This window comes from Anguilla rostrata, chromosome 2, assembly GCF_018555375.3.
Source record: "Anguilla rostrata isolate EN2019 chromosome 2, ASM1855537v3, whole genome shotgun sequence".
NCBI lineage: Eukaryota > Metazoa > Chordata > Actinopteri > Anguilliformes > Anguillidae > Anguilla > Anguilla rostrata.
Window position 1 is genome coordinate 34,059,035 of NC_057934.1, and position 20,169 is coordinate 34,079,203.

General features: G+C 41.9%; 1 protein-coding gene across 1 annotated transcript in view; it reads left to right on the forward strand.

The window, feature by feature from the left end:
• Positions 1-2,324: 2,324 nt before the first annotated feature.
• The window catches only part of mapta (microtubule-associated protein tau a), a 44,841-nt gene continuing 26,996 nt past the window's right edge, over positions 2,325-20,169 (forward strand). The window contains exons 1-3 of the mRNA XM_064321765.1: positions 2,325-2,417; positions 14,862-15,029; positions 19,571-19,669. Coding sequence (XP_064177835.1) covers positions 14,879-15,029; positions 19,571-19,669 — 250 coding nt within the window. The 5' untranslated portion in view covers positions 2,325-2,417; positions 14,862-14,878. The remainder of the gene's footprint in view (positions 2,418-14,861; positions 15,030-19,570; positions 19,670-20,169) is intronic.

The following is a 20,169-nucleotide window of genomic DNA, read 5'->3' on the forward strand; positions in this document are numbered from 1 at the left end:
CCCATGTGGTTTAATCAGTAGGCATGCATGTTTTAAGTGCAAGCTAAATCACACAGCTTAGACATGGCTAATTCAAGTCTGTCCACAGCCAGTCATATCTGGGAGCCCATTTCAGCAGGAGCACAGTTGGTACCTGCTAGCATACGGAGTGCTTATCCAGCCAGGGTTTCTCAGTTTACCACAAGCACCCCATAAATTCTTTCCATAGGCCTACAATTTACTGGATGTCAATGAGGTATGCACCTCCAGTCAAAGCTCTTTCTCCTGCAGTAAGTATGGCTTATAGTGCAATTGCTCAGAATATTAGATTGTGTCGGATGTGTGCCCATGCTCAGATACAGTGGTTTCTGTGTGGGCCTGGATGGTGAGTGGTGAGCACAGAAAAACATGCATGTTCAAGTTTCTGGCTCTTTCTATGTTCAATGCATGGGCTTCTAATCAGTTACATATCAGTAAATTACAAAAATATTTTCTTTTCCATAGTAGTGATATGGATTATAATAAAGAAAATGCATGAAATGAATTCTCCATATTGGAGAAGTGATCACAGTTATTCCTTAAGGATCCGAGCATGTGCTTCCGCATGAATCCATAATCAGTGCTTTGCTCAGAGTTTGTGCACGTCGGGTTACTGATTACTTTCAGAAATTGGATTTGACACCTTTGGATTAAACAGGACTACTCATGGCATGAGAGGTAATTCCAATTGATACAAATGAGGTCAGATAGCTGGCTATCTCAACAACACTGAGAGTGGATGGAACTGTATTTAAAATGAGACCGGGTGGTTAATGGATGCCCTGGCCTTGTTTATCTTCCTGTGCAGCTTTCATTCACTAAATAAATCTGATTATTAGATTAGACTGGCAAGCTGAATGACAGGCTAGTTTGCACGCTTGTTCAATTTAAGGAGTGCTTGAGTACAGGACGCGGTCCTGTATTTTCAGCAAAGAGGTCGTTTTTAATGCTGACTAAAAGGATTAGATTACACTGGCATGATTAATACTTCCGGTACCATAAAGTCTTGAGTCAATGGGTAGACTGCAGCAATCAAGGTCCTCCATTTCCAAATGAAATGCACTAATACAAAGTTGCCCCAGTTGGAAAGACAGTCAGGGTGCCTAATAAAATGCCTACTCTAGTGTTGTATGATGAAAATGTTACTCATCTGAATTTGATGACAGGAGACTTCAGACTTTAAAACTTAGTGTTATGGCACATTCAATTCCAGGACTATGTCCCACATTACTAAACTACTGAATTACGAAGAGTTAGTGTAAATATTCAGCCCCAGTCCATAAACTAATAACTCTGCTGCTTAATGGTGGTGTCCTGAAGAAGCCAACCACGGCAGAACAAGTAACAGACAGTTAACTTTTGAAAGAGTCAAATCCAGATCTTCTTCAGGGATGAACCTGAATGACAGATGTTGTTCTGGGCAGATTTCCCAGAAAGCATTGAGCATGCTGGGGGAAAAAAATACTGGTTGAACATCACATGCCTTCAGACTGCAAACAAATCGCCTGTATTTTATTGTATTGGCAAAAAGAACACAGGCGCCATTACCAAGAGCAGGTGCAAGTGTGTGGGGAAAATTTAATTTCTGTGATCTTCAAATGTTCTTCAAATCTAGCATGTCTTCAGTGACTCAACAACCAGATATATCATGACTTATAAATCACTGCTGCCCCCTGTTGTTAGAAACAGAGCATCAGTGAGCCAGTGTTCAGGGGAGTGGCCAGCACGGCCTCTTCACTGGGCCTCATGACAGGATTTGATTATTAATTATCAAATACAAATATTTATCTATAGGACCTGCATTTCAGCCAACATATGAAACAATTGCATGGGCCAAGAACTCAAAAAAAAGTCAGGAGCTATCTGGAAATATCTTTTCATATGTAAAAATTGAATTCATGGGCTACAATGTTTTGCTTAGTATATAGTAAGGATATAAGAACACATAATAAAGATTTGTATAATCAGGCGACTTGTCCACATATTTGAAAAACACATTTAAAATAGAGAATGGACAGGGTTTAAAAAGGCAGATACAGAGCACTAAGCCATATCATCAGCAGACATCATTATTATAATTAACCCTTTAAAAGAGGAAAAAGCCTCCGTTTGATACATAATGGAATTTCATGTCTTAGAACTTCTTGTTGTGGTTACATAGTTCAGGGTAAGACGAGTTTGCAGGCCACCGAATGACCACCCACATGTCACCACTTTACGTATTGCTCTTTCGTTAATATCTAAGCAAATTAAACGTATTTAAATCCAACAGACCCCTTTCACTGTTCTGTCTGCGTTGTATAGCGCCCTCGTCCCGTCTCCAAGCGAACTACAAATTTCAGCCGGTTCTTCAGTGAGTGACTGCAGCTGTAGAGACAATAACACTGTCCGCCACACAGGTATGTAAAGCTAATTTCATTGCCATGACCGAAATCTAGAATTCGATTAAGCACATTATACGTTTGCCTAACACATGCAGCAATTTAAGGAGAGTAGTGTCATGTTTTTAGCTCCGATAATGCTGTCAGAATTTAAAGTCGGCTTTCGTGCTTGTCATGTCAGTATAGCCTAATATTTTTACATTCAGTGGGAAGGTTGGGCCTGCATAGCTGTGTACATGTCGGATAAACTAGATATAGCAGCAGCGTAAAATGTCTAATCGTATAATAAATATCGATTTATTTTATAATTATTAGGTTGCAATGCATTAATCGTTTTCCCTCTATGTTGGCACATGCTAATGCCGAACGCAAATATATATTTATATGACAATTTTTAATGGAAAGAAGGTAGTGAACGTTCAGAGGGAATTGACAAACGCAATTTTCAGACAAACGTTCTCGATGGCACATACCCAGTCAGTGGCTTTCTTGTGAAACATATTTCTATGCATGCGTTGTGTGTGTTTTTTATACATATAAAATATATTTTTCTATTTTTTATATTTCAACAAAAAGGAATCTTGTGATTTGAGAAAATGAACAAGTAAGAAAGCGGAACGCAGGCTATGCTTAGGTGACAAACAGACGAAGTAACGTGTGCTCTGCGGGAACGCATTACCCTTTTCTGGACCTTTCTCTGGCTTTGCATTCATGAAAGACAAATTTTTTACGCGCCAGTTCAATCGCCGCATACATGTCAGTGGAGAAGCTGTAAACGCCGTGATTGTGCACAACCGAAAGGCTGATTTCTTTAACGCTACAGAAACGATGTAATAAGATTTGCTTTCCGCGAAGAATGGTGCTGATGTGGACTACAGCTTCTGCAGCTGCTGGCTACACCCAAGCATTGTACTGTAGCGGTTCAGCACCTTTTCCGTTTTTCGCTGAAACGATTCTGTAATATTTCTATGTGCAGGGTAGGCTTTATTGAAAGGTGTGGGCTGCAATTCGTATTCTTGTCGTTGCTATGGATGCGTTATCAATTTAATTAAGTATACATGCTCATTTGTCATTTTTAATGTATTTTTCTTGTGCACAGACGGAGACCGAGACACTGCAGTGATGTTGCTATGATACATTAATAACCCACTTCAGTATTGGCAACATCTAAAAAATATTTTAATGACCCAAAAATATGACAAGACAAACGAAGCCAAACCAACAGCTCATTTTCCATTTTAACATGAACACTGCCTAAACATGGAATGCATAGCCTCATTAGTTAGAACAAAGCTAGATATTATTTCTGCATAGCGCAGATCCACGACTGCAAATGAAATTGATATTTTTTTGTACACTTGCACTGCTCATAAAATCTCTATGTACCATATTATCTGCAATTACCGTGCATATTCTGTTAATTTGTGTTTTATGAGGGTTAGCGTGCATTTCTAGAGATTTGTCTAGAATTTTCAGGGCTATGGACACACCTCTTTTCCCTTTTGGTTTCTTAAAGGGGACATGTAGTAACGACATTCCTTTGGGAAATGCGCTCAGTTATCGACCAGCTGTGTGCATGCAGAACAGGTGAATGCAGGGGCGATTTTCGGATTGGACGAGGTAGCTTGGGGAACCATCACAACAAAGGATTTTGTTGGTCTGTCGAAACAAATGAGTAGCTGTAAAACAGAAATGGACTAATAGATCTTGCATCGTATTGTAGCATCCACGTATTCGTATTCGTCTGATATACAGTGGCTACCACTCCCATCTTATCCACACACTTAATTTTGCACATGTGATGAAGTCTAGAGTTTGGTACTCCCTATCTATTGGGCGATTGGACTCGAGTACCTGTGTGGACAGTTGTCTATTCACGCAAAGACGTAGTTAATTATTTTTGTGTTAGGCCTACTTGAAGTGTAATACGGAGCCCGTAAGCTACTAGCCATTGTACGGAAGACCAAACAAAGAATAGCCACAGGCAGTCTATCCTCAAACTCTGAGAATTTTGAGTTTAACATTTTAATTTGTGAATGAGTTCATGTTGTATTACCATATTACCTCAAAGTCAATGCAATAATTATTTAATTATTATAAATAAATAAATAAATAAATAAATATTGTCAAACCGGTAAAACCAAACAATTGTGAAATTGAGGTATTTGAGGTAACTGAGTCACATTGATATAAAATAATAAACATGCAACAAAACTTATTAAAAACATGTTTAATATGTTCATTGCACACACATTTTTACACATTTTCTTCCAGTAAATTATAATACAGAGAAGCAAGATCCTAGCTTTTTATATTCTAAAAAATGTAATTATATATATATATATATATATATATATAATATATATATATATATTAAAAAAATTGAATAAATAGAATTAAAAATAATAAAATAAACGATCACGGTGTCAAGCAGTCTTTCTTTTTTAATGAATGTGCTTTCACTAAGGTAAGGCATGTTAAAACACCCCCTAAAAAATGCATATAAAATGCCTGAACCCCATTCTGTCTTCACAGAGGTGAGTGCGAGTGGCGGACCACTTTTTAAGTGATCAGGATCACGGCAGCATTTTATTTGAGGTCAAAACCAGACCAGACACAAGCCTTTCCTGCTGTTACACCGATGCCAATTGCACATTTTGCAGCAGGGCAAGCAATCCACTGTAAATGAGATTATCGTTCAGAAATCACAATAGCAGACCAGTTTTCTAACAAAAACACAAGTCAAATCTATACAGACGCAGTTTGCATAGAGCCAAGATTGGTTGCCTAAATCTAAAATTTAGAATTGTTCAGTGCCTTTCCTCAGGATAATCATCATTTTAATTCCAGCTCTAAACATGAATGAGGCCAGATTCACGTTTCCATCTGCATCCTTTCATCTTAGACAAGGCATTGTTTGCACCCTGAGGGTGAATGTTACATTTGCCATATATCTCAACTCTGTTTTGACCCTTGTGAGTCATAATATTATACTGCTGTTTCACTGACATTAGGCATCCATTTTTTTGTACTGTCTCTGATCCAGGAAGTAGCAGACGTGGAGAGTGCCCTCTCGGGTGTCAGAGACAGGTCAGGTGGTGCAGGTGCAGTGAAAATCACGGTACAGAAAGAGCCAGCACATTCCAGCCATCTTTTTTTTTTTAGAGGAATGTTACATATGAAGTACCGTTTTCAGACACTCTCCTGCCAGATATTGTTACACGCTTGGCAGGGTTACTGAAGCTTAAGGCACAACTCTTGCTCCACAACACAGCAGTGAAGAAAGAAAAAAAGCAGCATTTTTAAAACAAGGGTCAAGTTTTCTCTTGAACCACAAGAGCATGTGTGAACCCTGTTCCCACACCATATATGCATAGCTAGGCTAGGAGAATTAGCGAAGTGAAATAACAGAATGAGCACAGGCCTGTATAATTTAGAAGAGGCTACAGATGTCTTCAAGAACATCGCTGCATTCATGAGCCATAATCGTTAGCCAGATGTGCTGCCCTCCCCTGCCCTGCTGAGAAATGAACGCGGTGCTGTTACCTCTTTCGCTCAGAGCGGTTCCCGGAATCGGGCCCGCTCTGTGGCGGTAAGCAGCCCCACTCTCGCCCCGCATTAAGATTATACCGCTCGGCGTCTGCGTCCGAAGAGTGAGGCAGCAAATGCGCTGATGAAGTCATGCAGCATAGCAGGGCAGCGGAAACTAGGTCAGAGCCACAGCGCGCGGGCGTTCAGCCGTGAAGGCAGCGTCCAGGACCGTCAGCCGCACGCATGCACGGCCCCGCGTCCTATCGGATCGCCGCTCCCACTTCAGACAGGAAATGGCTCCTGAGTTTACCCTAGCTCTCTCATGGAAGCACCGGTCCCCCTAAAGGTGTGAGCTGGCACTGCGTGCTGACAATGTCGGCGTGGTTCGCCAAATCCCTGTTTTTTAACTAATGCCATAAAAAGGGAGCCTGCGCCGATTGTTCTTTGAAGAAGGAAAGTGTTTTGCGCGTTTAATGAGGAGGTGGTGCTTGGTGTGTACGTGGAAACACAAAGAAACCGCATTTTAATATGTCTTGTTTCTCTGGCTTGGTTCTGAAAGGGCCTCTGGTTCCAGCCCGTCTGAACAGTTTTAGTACATTTTCCGGAGGCTGACGACCACCTTGAAATAGCCGGCTCGGGTGGATGCTATGAATGGATCTTGCATAACGGGAGCCTTGGGTGAAATTATTTTTAATGCTAGTGCTGATGTTGTTATGGGCCTATTTGAGACATGGTGACTTCAGAATGACAGGCTACTCCTGAGAGGCTAAAGCGAATGATTTACGGTCCTGATCTTCTGCAGGCTTTACAAAAGCAAAAAAGGTGGTCAGATAAAATGGCCTGCTTTTATAAATGACTCATTTGTAAAGTGTAGAATCACAGGATTTGATTTATTAATGTGATGGCTGACCACACTGCCCAAGCCCTGTAGCCTGCCAAGGACCATTCTGCTGTACATTTCCTGGGGATTTGCATACGTTTGGAGGGACACAGACCCAGTCAGTTTTGGTGACAATTTTGTCCAATTTTGCTGATTAAGATTATAGTGATTGGTTTATACCATGCAAGCTCCCCTGACTGCAGGACATTTTGCTTTCAGTTTAAATACGGCCATACCTCACTTTGCGTTAGACGTGGACATATTTGTGGTAAGTAATTTCCCAATAAACTGCTTTCGTGAACCCAGTTGCTTACATAAAGGCATTATAAAATGTCCTCGACTTGTTTGAGGGATTAGTTTGTGGCAAACCTCCCCAAGCTGCCACAGTGGAAGGAACAGTGAGAGTGAAGCACGGACATCCTCCAGTCTCTGGCTTTAGATCTAGCTTGTTTAAGCTTTGCTCTCAGTGTCACACAGGACAGATCTCCTCACTGACAGATTATTCAGCCGATGCCTTGCACACACAACAGGCTAAAGCTCCAATGCAGGGCACAGCCGACAGTTGACGACCGTTTGAGACAAAGGCCGGCAGTCTAGTGGGAAGCTTCTGACATCCCCCACGCCTCGCGAGCGCGTTTGTCGATGGCGCTCATTCCGGAGCGACCTCCCCACCCGCTCCGGAGGCTTTTTTCTCTCGAGCCAGCACTTCTTGTGCCAAGTCCGCATTCTCGCGGGCCGTTACCGGGCACGAGAGCCGCTGACCTTTCCGTTCTCGCGCCTTCTCTCCTCCTCAGAAATTCGGCAAAGAGCCGAGGATCGCTCCGCACTGCGCCGTCTCTGCCAGCGATCCCCAGCAGTCACGTTAGCGGAGCTGACTCGAAAGGACACGGATTGGCTCTCTCATAGAACGGCTGCCCTTCTCTGGGCTCCGCTCAAATGAAAGCTATGTCAAGGATGTCCAGGATCATTTGATATTGCTATTGTTACATTGCTACAGCTGGTACAGCTTCCTTGTATTAATGCACTTTCACCCTTTTGTGGATCCATACACGTGTCTGCTTTGCATTAAAGCCCACGTCTCTGAGGGCAGAAGGCACTAGCTTGGGGAGGGATGGGAACGTCAGACAGCAGGAAGGCTCCGATGAAGCTGACAAACCCTTTTGGCCGTATGACACTGGAGTGAATCTGCCGCTATCGTCCGGAGTTTGAAAAGTGATGAGTCATACAGTCGATCGTTTGGATAGGGGAGTAATCTACCTTCACTGGGGCTCCACAGGGCCTTTCACTTGCTGTTTGTCTCTTCCTGTACTCTCTCCTGTCACTGACAGTTCTTTTCTTGGCTTGGTTTGCTGGTGCCCCTTGGCTTTAAACAAGAGGTTTACAATTCAGGGCCCCCTGTGACTTGCGGCGCTTTTTGTTTGAATGCTGTGCAGAAGCCAGCGTGGAGGAATGAGAAGAAACTTTTACTGCCATTGTGCCAATTATCTGCTTTATCTACAGTGACTTACAGCCCTTAGATGCTTTATAGCCTATTTGTACACTGGGATTATTGCAAGAGTGCCTGAGGTCAACTACCCTTTTCAAACATGAAATAACACCACAACACCTGCCATTTATATTCTCTTTTTAGTTCTAAATTGATAGCAATTGGCATTTGAGAGGATACCTCAGGCCCAGAAAGAAATTTTACCCACAAAGAACATCATGGTGAGGTAGTGGTACTAGCATGCTACATAATTGACATAAATGGAAACAAACAAACACGATCAATATCAGTTGGCCAGTCCAAAGCCAGCGTTTATTTATTCAAAACATACCACAGCCATTTTAACAAGCATTTCCACAGCAGCTCTATGCAGATGCCATTTCCAGTTCAGCTGAGAAAGACACATAGGGAAGGTAACAATTACAGGCCGCTTTGCCACATCGTGTCTCCAGTGTCCCCCAGGCAGCCGGGCTATCGGCCCCAGGCCATCTCTGGCATTTTCCAGGAGACTGGCTGGTCCTGGCAGCTCAGCCGTGCGCAGGGATCCCAGTTTACCAGAGGTGCCCGGGGCCCCAATTATGAGGCCCCCGATTGTGGCACACAGGGCAAAGAACAAAGGGAGCAGATGGCTCCTTATCCAAAGGCACAGGCACTGGAGGCAGGCAGGCTCACCTGGCCAATCCAAACAGCCCCTTCCTGCTTCACTGCACTGAGTAGGGCACTTCTGCTCTAATAAATAAATAAATAAAACACAGGCCAACATTCACCCCCTAATAAAACACAGGCCAAAATTCACCCCCTAATAAAACACAGGCCAAAATTCACCCCCTAATAAAACACAGGCCAAAATTCACCCCCTAATAAAACACAGGCCAAAATTCACCCCCTAATAAAACACAGGCCAAAATTCACCCCCTAATAAAACACAGGCCAAAATTCACCCCCTAATAAAACACACCAACATTCACCCCTAATAAAACACAGGCCAAATTCACCCCTAATAAAACACGGCCAAAATTCACCCCTAATAAAACACAGGCCAAAATTCACCCTCTAATAAAACACAGGCCAAAATTCACCCCCTAATAAAACACAGGCCAAAATTCACCCCCTAATAAAACACAGGCCAGCATTCACCCCCTAATAAAACACAGGACCTTAATTCACCCCCTAATAAAACACAGGCCAAAATTCACCCTCTAATAAAACACAGGCCACAATTCACCCCTTAATAAAACACAGGCCACAATTCACTCCCTAATAAAACACCGGCCACAATTCACCCCTTAATAAAACACAGGCCACATTAAAACACAGACTAAAATTCACCCCCTAATAAAACACAGGCCAAAATTCACCCACTAATAGAACACATGCCAACATTCACCCCCTAATAAAACACCGGTCAAAATTAACCCCCTAATAAAACACCGGCCAAAATTCACCCCTAATAAAACACAGGCCAAAATTCACCCTCTAATAAAACACAGGCCAGCATTCACCCCCTAATAAAACACAGGCCAAAATTCGCCCCCTAATAAAACACAGGCCAGCATTCACCCCCTAATAAAACACAGGACCTTAATTCACCCCCTAATAAAACACAGGCCAAAATTCACCCCCTAATAAAACACAAGCAAACATTCACCCCCTAATAAAACACAGGTCCTTAATTCACTCCCTAATAAAACACAGGCCAAAATTCACCCTCTCATAAAACACAGGCCACAATTCACCCCCTAGTAAAACACAGGCCAAAATTCATCCCCTAATAAAACATGGCCCAACATTCACCCCCTAATAAAACACATATCTTTCATTTACCCCCTAATAAAACACAGACCCTTAATTCACCCCCTAATAAAACACCGGCCAAAATTCTCCCCTAATAAAAGACAGCTTCTAATTCAATCCTTATAATGAAAGACAGGCCCTTAATTCACCTGACATGGCCCCTTAATTCTTGCTGCCTATGTGGCTTACTGTGTACCCAGGGCTCCTGCCATTGGTTTATTTTAAATGACTTCTCTTTTTGGGCTCTCACACATGTTTATCTGGAGGATGCTTTGTCTCCCCACCCAAGTGAAGGAATATGATCAGAATTAATTAGCAGCCACAAAACCAGTATGTGGGTGGGGGGGAAACTGCGTAATTCCTCAGCCCACAAAGCTGGGTAAGGTGGGGGGAGAGAACCTGACAGAACCTCAAAGCAGAGAGGCAGAAGATGGGTCCCCTTATTCTCCCTCAGTAACCTGCTGCATCATGTGACTGCCACCGCGGGTGCGGGCAAGGGTGCGGGCGCACGCCAGAGTCTGAGCGTGCTCGACGGGCCCTCCTCTACGGCTGCCTCTCTCGCCGAGGCGGGGGGAAAGCGCTGGGCCCGCGCCGCTCTCTCGCGGAGCGGAGGCAGGCCGTGCTTAGCGCCGTCCACCGCGCCCACCGCACAAATGGCTGCTGAATATTAATGGGCGAGCGTGCGGTCTCAGGGGCCCCAGTCCTGCAGCTATTCAGACCACCGCTTCCCCAGAATCAGATCCGTCTCTCCGCAGAGTTCGGCTTTTCTCTGCGTCTGAAATACAAAGGGGAGGACGAGGACAGTGCTGGTCTGTTTCCTCAGCTCTTGGCAAAGCTCACGCTCCCATCTGCAGCTGTGCTCATGCCTTCCCTCGCTGGGATGACAACAGGAGGGTGAATAGATCTGTCAGTAAACATAACCGCAGCTGAAAACTTTCCCTACAACTGCATCGCAGTAAGGAATCCCATTCTTCCATGGTAAGATTATCTCAACGCTGTCTTAACATTTTTTTCTTAGAGGAGAAAAAGGTTACTTGTTTAAATTTTTCTAAAACAAAGGCTAATGTAAGAAATACTGTCAATAGAATAAAAGGAAAGAACAAGTGTAACAATTTAAAAATGGAAAGAAACACACTAGTGAATGCATTATGGGCTATATAGGGAGTGGATATAGTTCTGCCATGTTAATTCAAGACCAGCCACAAAATATTATCAATATGCTTTGCCCACAGTCAACAGATCAGTAACACTAACCTACATTTAGATGAAATTCTTCTTCCCTTGCGTTGACAGAGGTTGGGTTAGGAATCTGTGTGAACTAGCTGAACCCACTCTATAATTTGTGTGATTGTGAGATGGCCGTCACCCAAACTGGTGGATGAAATGCATTTCCTCTGTGGGTGGACTGAATACTGGCAGGCACTGCATCAGAAGGAGCCAAATAGACTGCATGCTCAGAACCAGTTTCCTACAGGATTTACCATTGCCTATGTGCAGTCAAAGAGAGAGAGAGAGAGAGAGCAAAGGACTTGGGTTGTTATTGGCGGAACTGTTTGCTGCAAATGGATGGCTGTGGTTAAATCAAGTACAGTATATAATCCTCTTTATATGAAATGCACAGGGATTCACCAGTCCTCTACACTGAGTACTCTCCCATGACAAAGCAGATCTCTCTGTCTCAACAAGCAAACAGAGCTCACATATGACCCCATTACTCAAGCTGGCAAATGGTTCAATAATTGCTGTAGTTGGAGGCTCACAATCAACTCCAAACAGATTGAATTGCAATGGTTCTCTGTTAATGCAAATAATAAATAGACTGGTGGCCACTTACCTACATAGGAATTAAGGGGGCAGTATTCACCAGCATTGCCAGCACTCGATAGCTGCTCTGAGGAGGTGAACTCAATTCTAGCTGAAGCCAAACCAAGTCAAGAAAGCCAAGTCATGAAAACAAAGTATCCTTATCAAATCTGCCTATCCGTCCAATTTCAAAATGCAGTTCTATCCCTAATCGAATGGGCAGGCATGTCTGTCAGTTTGTGAACCATATGTTGAAAAAGCCACCTGATCCCTTTTAGTTCCTGAGGGGTTATAGTAAGGCTCTGTTTAAATCAGATCACAGGAGATATTAACTTGAGTAAAATATAATAATATAATAAAAAATAATATAATAAATTTATGTTAATAGCGCTTTCATGAACTCAAAGACGTTTTACATAGGTGGTCATACATAATATATCATACATACATGAACAACAATTCAGAAAAAAAAAAAAAGGGAAGACAAACTCAAGGAAGGCTAGGAAAGAGGTGGGTGTTAAGGCGAGTTTGAAGGAGGTAGTGAGTCAGAGTACGGATGTCAGTGGAGGGCATTCCAGAGTTTGGGCGGCAACTGAAGGCGGTCCAAAACGGCGCTGAGAGGGGATGGTGGTGAGGAGGCCGGCAGTTTTAATGAGTGTAGTTTCTCTAGATCCTTACAGAATGTCAAAAAAATTCAAGCAAAATTTAAAACAACAAAATGATGAAAGTCAAAGGCAAAGAGCACTGCTGTTGGATTAAGCTGGACAGTAATGAGCCCACAGATACAGTTTATCCACAGCGGCCGTTCTGCTTAATTCTGTTTAATTCCCCCAGTTCCACAATATGGCGGTACTGTATCTCTTTTGTTTGGAAAACTGTGGTTTGTTTATATAGGCTGAGGTTCACCTGCAGTGAAAGGGATTATAAACCTGGGGTTTTATAAAATCTGTTATCTGAACAGCCATATATCCTGTCACCAACAACCAAAAATGTATTGTATCTTATAACCAGCTATTGCCATGTATAGATTAAGCACATCCAAAATTAAGCACTGAATATTTCCCCTACAGAAGCACAAATAGATGGGACCCTACAAATAATATGACCTGGGACCTGCACAGGCGTTATACTGATTCTTTAATCAGTCATAGGACTGAGTCAGCATTATTTAGGTTAATCATGGCTTTATCCCTTTGTTGAACTGAGTGGACGTGTGCATTGAGAGGACTCACCCTTAGCACCTGTGCCCATTAATTGATGTGTGTGTTCCATTGGAATTGCTATTTTCAACAGGTCCCTTGACTGTGCATAGTTTTAGTCGCATTAGTGACTACATGTTGTTGAACATGGAAGGAAAAGCAAACCACACAATTGTGCCACCAAGCCTACTGAGGCAGCGGCTCAGGGAGCAGACCACTACCGTACACCCTGTCAGCAAGCTTAAACTCAAACATACTCATGGTGGACTTCAAACGACATGGTCGGATGAGTCACCCTTTTATGCCGACAGGAAGTGCGCTCGAAGAGAGGCACGGTTCAGTCCTGTCCAGTACATCTCCATCATCCCAGAAATGTACACAAGGCATAGAACCAGATGCCTGGTCCTGTATACACACAAAAAAAAGTGCAAGCACATCAAAGATACTTCTTCAAATGTTATAGGTCATTTGGAATAAAAAAGGAGACATGGTATATGGCAGTCATGTCAAACATGCGTGTATCTTGAGAACTGTTTCCTGTTAAATTGAGCAGAAGAAATGTGTCGGTCATTTATCTGTTGGAATTTTACATGCGGTACTACAGACATGTGCCCCACTCACCATTTCACAACCCATTAAAAATATGATTTCTTTTTGGTGGTTATCTATGACATTTAGCATATTCAAGGCAAATATGACAAATTGATTTATTGTATTCACAAGGTGAAGTTCTTTGTATCCTTTACAAGAAAAAACCTTTGAACTGTACTTTGCAGTTATGGTTTGAATGAAGAAACTCAGGGAGACCTCTCTCTCCACGGGAAGTGCACTTTACCTCTATGAAGATGGGAAATGCATGCGCTAACAGGACTATTTTTGTCCTTGGTCATGTAACCCAAAGCTTGGCCTATATGTTTTAAATAACCAGGTTTTCACCAGGGAGGTATCTGTTTACATTCAGCTGGGGACTGCTTGACTTGTGGAAGGAAGTACTCACAAGTACTCCTACACTGAAGAAATGGTTATAGAAGTGATAGAAGTCTCCTGGTCCTGGAGAGCCACCAAGTCTGCTGGTTTTTGTTCTCACCTTAAGATCAGCAACTGATTTAGTCTCAAGGAATAAGGTGACCTGATAGTTAGTTAGCTGCTTAATCAACTGCTTTATTCATAAATTGCTATGCTACTCAAATGTTGAGTGACAACAAAAGCCAGCAGACCTTGCGGCTCTCCAGGACCAGGAATGAGGAAACTGCTGGATTATAGCTGACCCCTTGGCAGGTGCAAGACTCGTAGTGGATGTTAGGATGAAGACGACTCTTTAGTTCATTGTGATAAGCTGTGTATAATACGATCCCTTACAAAAAAGACATTTATTTAATTTATTTATGTGCTTTAAAATTCACTTCCAGATGTAAATGTATATTACAGTTTAAAATATTTAAAGCATACCGATTTAGGATATGAAGTTTAGAAGTAGGTAATAAATTATATACTTAACATGTAGTTCTAATAAATACATAGGTAAAATGGACCAATTTCATTTTTATAAAGTACTTAAAAATATACTTTAAAATAAACTTGATGTACTTAATTATACTTTATATAAGAGATGCAACATCATAGCCTAGATCAACTAAAAATTCCACTGCTATTCTGCTGGGATGAGGTATTACGCAGGCCAAGCAACCTTCAGACACAATTCTGCAGTTTCTGTGCAGCTCTGCCGCAGATCCTGTGGATTCACTCATGTGACTTTTTACCCATTACAGCCCGAACTCTTCTCACTATGGATCAGCACCAGGACTTCATGAACACCCCCAATAGCCAGACCCTGCATTACAACTCTGGAGAAACTATGGCTGCTGCCATGGACAACATGGCCATCAAGGAGAACGGAGTGTCTGCGCACATAGTGCCAGGAGAGGGCCCTATGAAAGGTCAGTGATATCACCTCAGAAAGTGACTGCAGAACGTTACAGAAACTGGGTCAAGACTATGTTGTACATCAGGTTTTGCATTTGAAACATTGGTCGCAGATTATCTGTCACAAAGACAAAATCCTGAAAATGCAAGATGGAAAACCTCCCTTAAAATATTTTTTTTATTTTTGTGGTGGGAAAATGCCAAAAATAAATGTGAAAAGAGGTTTTCTCATGGTTACAAGAATACAGGGGTACTGACTGCACTGGAAAATATACCTTTGGTTCATTTAGGTTACAGTCCAATGAAAATAATCTAGTCAATATATAAACGTTTATTATGGTCTGAGCTCACTTTTCCAGTAGTCTGGGTCTTTTTGGATAACTTTGATTCAAAGGACTCTATTTCCAGCCGGCACAGTGTGTTGCGAGCCGTGGCACTAGCCGAATGGTATTATCGTCATGGATTTTGACATGCCTGAGTCATTTGGCAATTATCTGACTTGCCAAGCGTCAAAGTGGGAGGTGTGTCAGTCAAGATCGAGAAGTGGACAGCAATTTCGGTGCAGCTCATTGCAGTTGTCCAGTCTGCCTGGTGTGTGATTTACACCCTCACCACCTGCCTGCTCAGACAAGGTCTACAGCGTAAATCACACCCCAGTGTAGGGAAGATTGCCAATATCACAGCCTATTCAAAAGCCAGTCAACAGTCCGATTTGACTGATATAAATCCCAGAAGCAGAAAAAATGCATACTTATGTGAATGGGATCACTGCCATTTTATGATCTTACCTGGTTTTATTTTGTTTAATAAAACTCCAAGTTACTGTCATTATTTCTTAGTTACAGCACAGTGTGTTTAGGTTCAGTGGGAATATTTAAAATACAGGCCCATAATAAACATTTAGGCAATGTTTTATTTTAATTCTGGTGGAAAAAAAAGTGAACAATTTTGAACTAATTGCTCTTATTTATGTGACTTGTTGAACATTTGAACAAGAAACATTTGATCAGTATATTCTTATCTTCCATTGCAGTTATAGACTATGGATATTTGCACAGATCTTAAAGGGAATGAAAAGTAATTTGATTGGCTGCACCACAACCTCTGATAAAATATTCTGAATAATCCAGCCCATTTTTCAGGTGCGCCGTACACTTTGAGCTGCATGCTCCTCACCTCTGGTCACGAAAATACTGTGCCCATCCACCGGTGTATCTTTGATGCTGACAATATTGTAGTATGGGTGTTCCTCCATAAATATTTTTGAAAAATGATTTTCACAGCAACCTTTTTGACTAAAGCAAACTTTTCTAACACATTTTCTTTATAATGAAATTTGGCAGATATGTTTGCCATCAATATGTGAAACAGGGCACCCCAAAATAATTGTTAGACCTTAGTGAGATCCAAGAGTCTATCACACTACTTACTGTATATGGTTATATTTGTTTGTTAATGCATGATTTCTGTTCCTGCATAGTTCAATCACAAAAATCATATTTGTGTCGCAATTTTTAAAAATGTAACTTTTTTGAAGAACCAAATTCTTTTGCAAATATAGTACCACCTATAACTAAATAGAATGTATCCTGCATCTTCTGGAACAAAGCTTCAGGGTGGATTTCTGTGCGTTTCTGTGACTTAAAGTCTATATTTTCTGGTGTTACATCACACTATTAAGGCATCAGGGGGCTTTAAAATTGGGCCACTGATGATGTAAATAATTTACATTACATTACAGGCATTTAGCAGACGCTCTTATCCAGAGCGACTTACACAACTTTTACATAGCTTTTTACATTGTATCCATTTATACACCTGGATATATACTGAAGCAATTTTGGTTAAGTACCTTGTTCAAGGGTACAACGGCAGTGTCCTACCCAGGAATCGAACCTGCGACCTTTCGGTTACAAGCCCAGTTCCTTACCCACTGTGCTACACTCCGTCCGTGTAATAATGTAGCCGTTTACGTTAAAGATTTGAATTTAATGTATATGACATGTCTAAACAAAGAAGCTTAATTTTGCTAAGTCATGCTTTGCAATCCCAAACAGGAACAGTATTAGAACTCATTAAAACCTCAGAGTTGTCTCATGTGACAGCACTCATGACAGTCGCGTTGTCAGTAACATGACCGATGCCGACAGGGGGATAGTTTCTGACAGAGAGGTAATCGTGACGGATTACGCGAGAGCCAGCGCTGTCGAAAATAGCCAAGTGCCATTTTTGAATCAAGGAAGTCAAAAGGTTGAGGTGAACAGGAGCCGAGGTGGTGGCAGCGTAATTGTATTGTGCTTCGTTTAATCTTTCTGCATGAAATTACGAGCCATGCTTGACTGGCCTTCAAACCACGGTTGCGGCTGTAATCCAGACATCTGGGTCAGAGCCACGGTTATGTCTGACTCCTCTACTGCTCACAAACTCTACTGTCCCAGAAAACCCAGCTTTCAGGCCTCTCTCTCCCTTGCTTTCTCCTCCTCCTTTCTCACTATCTATTTCTCTGTCTCTCTTCTGCACTTTCTCCACCTCCTTTCTCACTTTCTCCTCCTCCTATGTTTCTCTCTCCCTTGCTTTCTCCCCTTCCTTTGTTTCTCTCCTTCCATTTATCCTCTCACTCTCTCTCTCTCTCTCACACACACACACACACATACACACACGAACATGCAACTTTGCTCATATGCTCCATTTACAGCCTTTTGAAGAATTTTAATAATATCAAAATGATAAATTTGATATGAAGGACAAGGGAAGTGCCTAAAAACGGGAAATTCTGCCTTAGTAAAATAATATTTTTGTGTTCATTATGGCATCATCTCAAGACCATAATCAGAAATCACCCTCTGCCTTTGTATATGAAAAAAGATTGCATCTATTTCGGTGGTGTTGCATACAAGGGACAATTCTTCAGTTGCTGATAATACTGTTTGAAATATAGCTGTGAAGACGGATCGAAATGACAGCATAAAAAATTACATTTCAAATCAGTCAGCCCTGATCGAAGCATTGATCCTTGCTTTCTGTTGCGCTTGCAGTTTGGCAATGAGTAATGAAGGGCATTCAGCAGTATCTGACTTACGCTAAATTCATTTCTGCATAACTGGCAGCCTCTGTGCCTTATACAACAGACGCAGTGTCTCTACAGAGCAAAAGGGTGTGCAGTGCATTGGACTTCCATTGTACGGTAGCTGCTATGCTAGCGCTTATACGTACAGAAGTGGGGAGCACGCACTTTGTGCCTGGAGTTCTCTGTGCCCCAGCTGTTAGCAGTGGCTGGTGTCAAATTCTGTACATGCAACAACAGTAGCATTCTCTTCCCATCCCTGTGACCTGCCCACCACGATGACGCTGCCCTGGGCGGGCAGTGCATAGCCTAGCATTCCCTAGTTTACTGCCGTCTCTGGTGCGCTCCTTCTCTCCCTTCACTTCCTCCATGAGTCATAACCCCTCAAACAGGCATGGCCCGTTTGCACCCCTCCACAGAGCTCAACAGCCCCTGTACTGACTGGGCTACAGGCAGTATGCCCCTCTCCATGCAGATATTTATTAGTCTTTCTTAGCTTTCCGTTAAAGTACTAAAACCATTCTATTTATCCATTTTCAGGGTAGTCTTTGTGTTTTTGGAATCCTGTGAATCATTAAAAGAACCACAGTACCATAATATTATTCATGAGGAGTCATTGAAAGTTCAAATCCTAATACACACATGACGGGATAGCGGTTAGCCAGGTGAGTTGGTGTAATAGGATGTTTTGACTGTTGAATGAGATTCATCCACAAAACGGGTGACTTTGTTGGTGTGTTTTGTTTTGTCAGGTGATTTGCAGTATGCTGGGATTTACAACAGAACCAAAGAGTTGTTGTCATGACTGTGTTAACCCTCCTGTTGTCTTCATAGTTTGCATGCACCCCATGTCCACAAAATGAGCCACCCTCACCAGGCATCCTGTGATGAAGCCTCTTCATTGAAATGTAAACCGTAAATCATGTAGAAACAACCTGTCATTCTTCAATAAATTGGTGAATAACTGTTTGCTCACTCCAGAGAGACCGTGTTTCTTCAGTCTACACCACTTGTTTTTACTACAAAACACACATCATAATTGATTTTTTTTGTTTGTTGTGATAGATGTGTGGTGCTTAACTTTGATTATGACTTCTAATTTCATAACTGGAGGATTCATAAAAGTCTCTTGGAAAATAGTTGCACCCTAATGGTGTATAATGGTAGGATCACTGAAATTCTATGCTGAAGAAATAAACTTTTAACATTTTAAGAAATATGCTGTTGGCTGAAAAACATTTTACATGTTGATGGTATGTAAGCGGTGTGTATTGTTTCATAATACCCTGTGAAAATACTTTTTTTTTTTAATTTAAGACAAATGATACAATGTACAGATGTGTGGATTTGTGAATGACCTCATTGGGTTGCATTTTCTCCACTTATGCAATGAGAACCACCAACCGATTCCACTTCAGCCAACTTGAGGACCTCCTGTACTGGCTTCTGACCTTCTCTTCCTCTAATGAGAAGATTGCTTCTGTTTTATAGGGGACTCCCTGGAGCCAGCACAAAAGGAGCCCACAGAGGAGCCGGCACCTGAGCTTGATGAGCTTAAGAGTGCCACCTCTGGTGAGGAGGTGCAAATGGGTATGCCTCCATTCAGCAAATGAGCTTGTGCTTCCTGGATAAAGCTGTGCTTTGTGCTAAGCTTAAGCACCAAAGACAATTTGTTTTCTTATTTTGCTGTTTTTCTCTGTGGAAAATTCTCTGCAGATTTTTATGTTATAGTGAATAGATTGATTTAAGCGCTCTAACTATCCTTTTATTTTACAGTCACAGCCTGAGGCATGTTTCTGAACTCTTGATTTGCCCCTGCCGCTGATTTGTACAGCTTGTCAACTGCTTTGCTTCCGCCACCATTGACTAATGACTCTTCTGCATTTTCAGTTTGTGCAGTCATCAGTATATACTCGCTTCTTTTTATGTTTTTTTTTTTTTTTAAATCTTTGATTCATGGATTTCCAAGGATTCCATGAAATCACAGACCAAGAACACAATAACACAGCTCTTATGTCTCAACTTTGGGATTTGATTTAATCCAAATATTTTCTACTGCACACAAAAAATATATTTACGGATTCTTATGG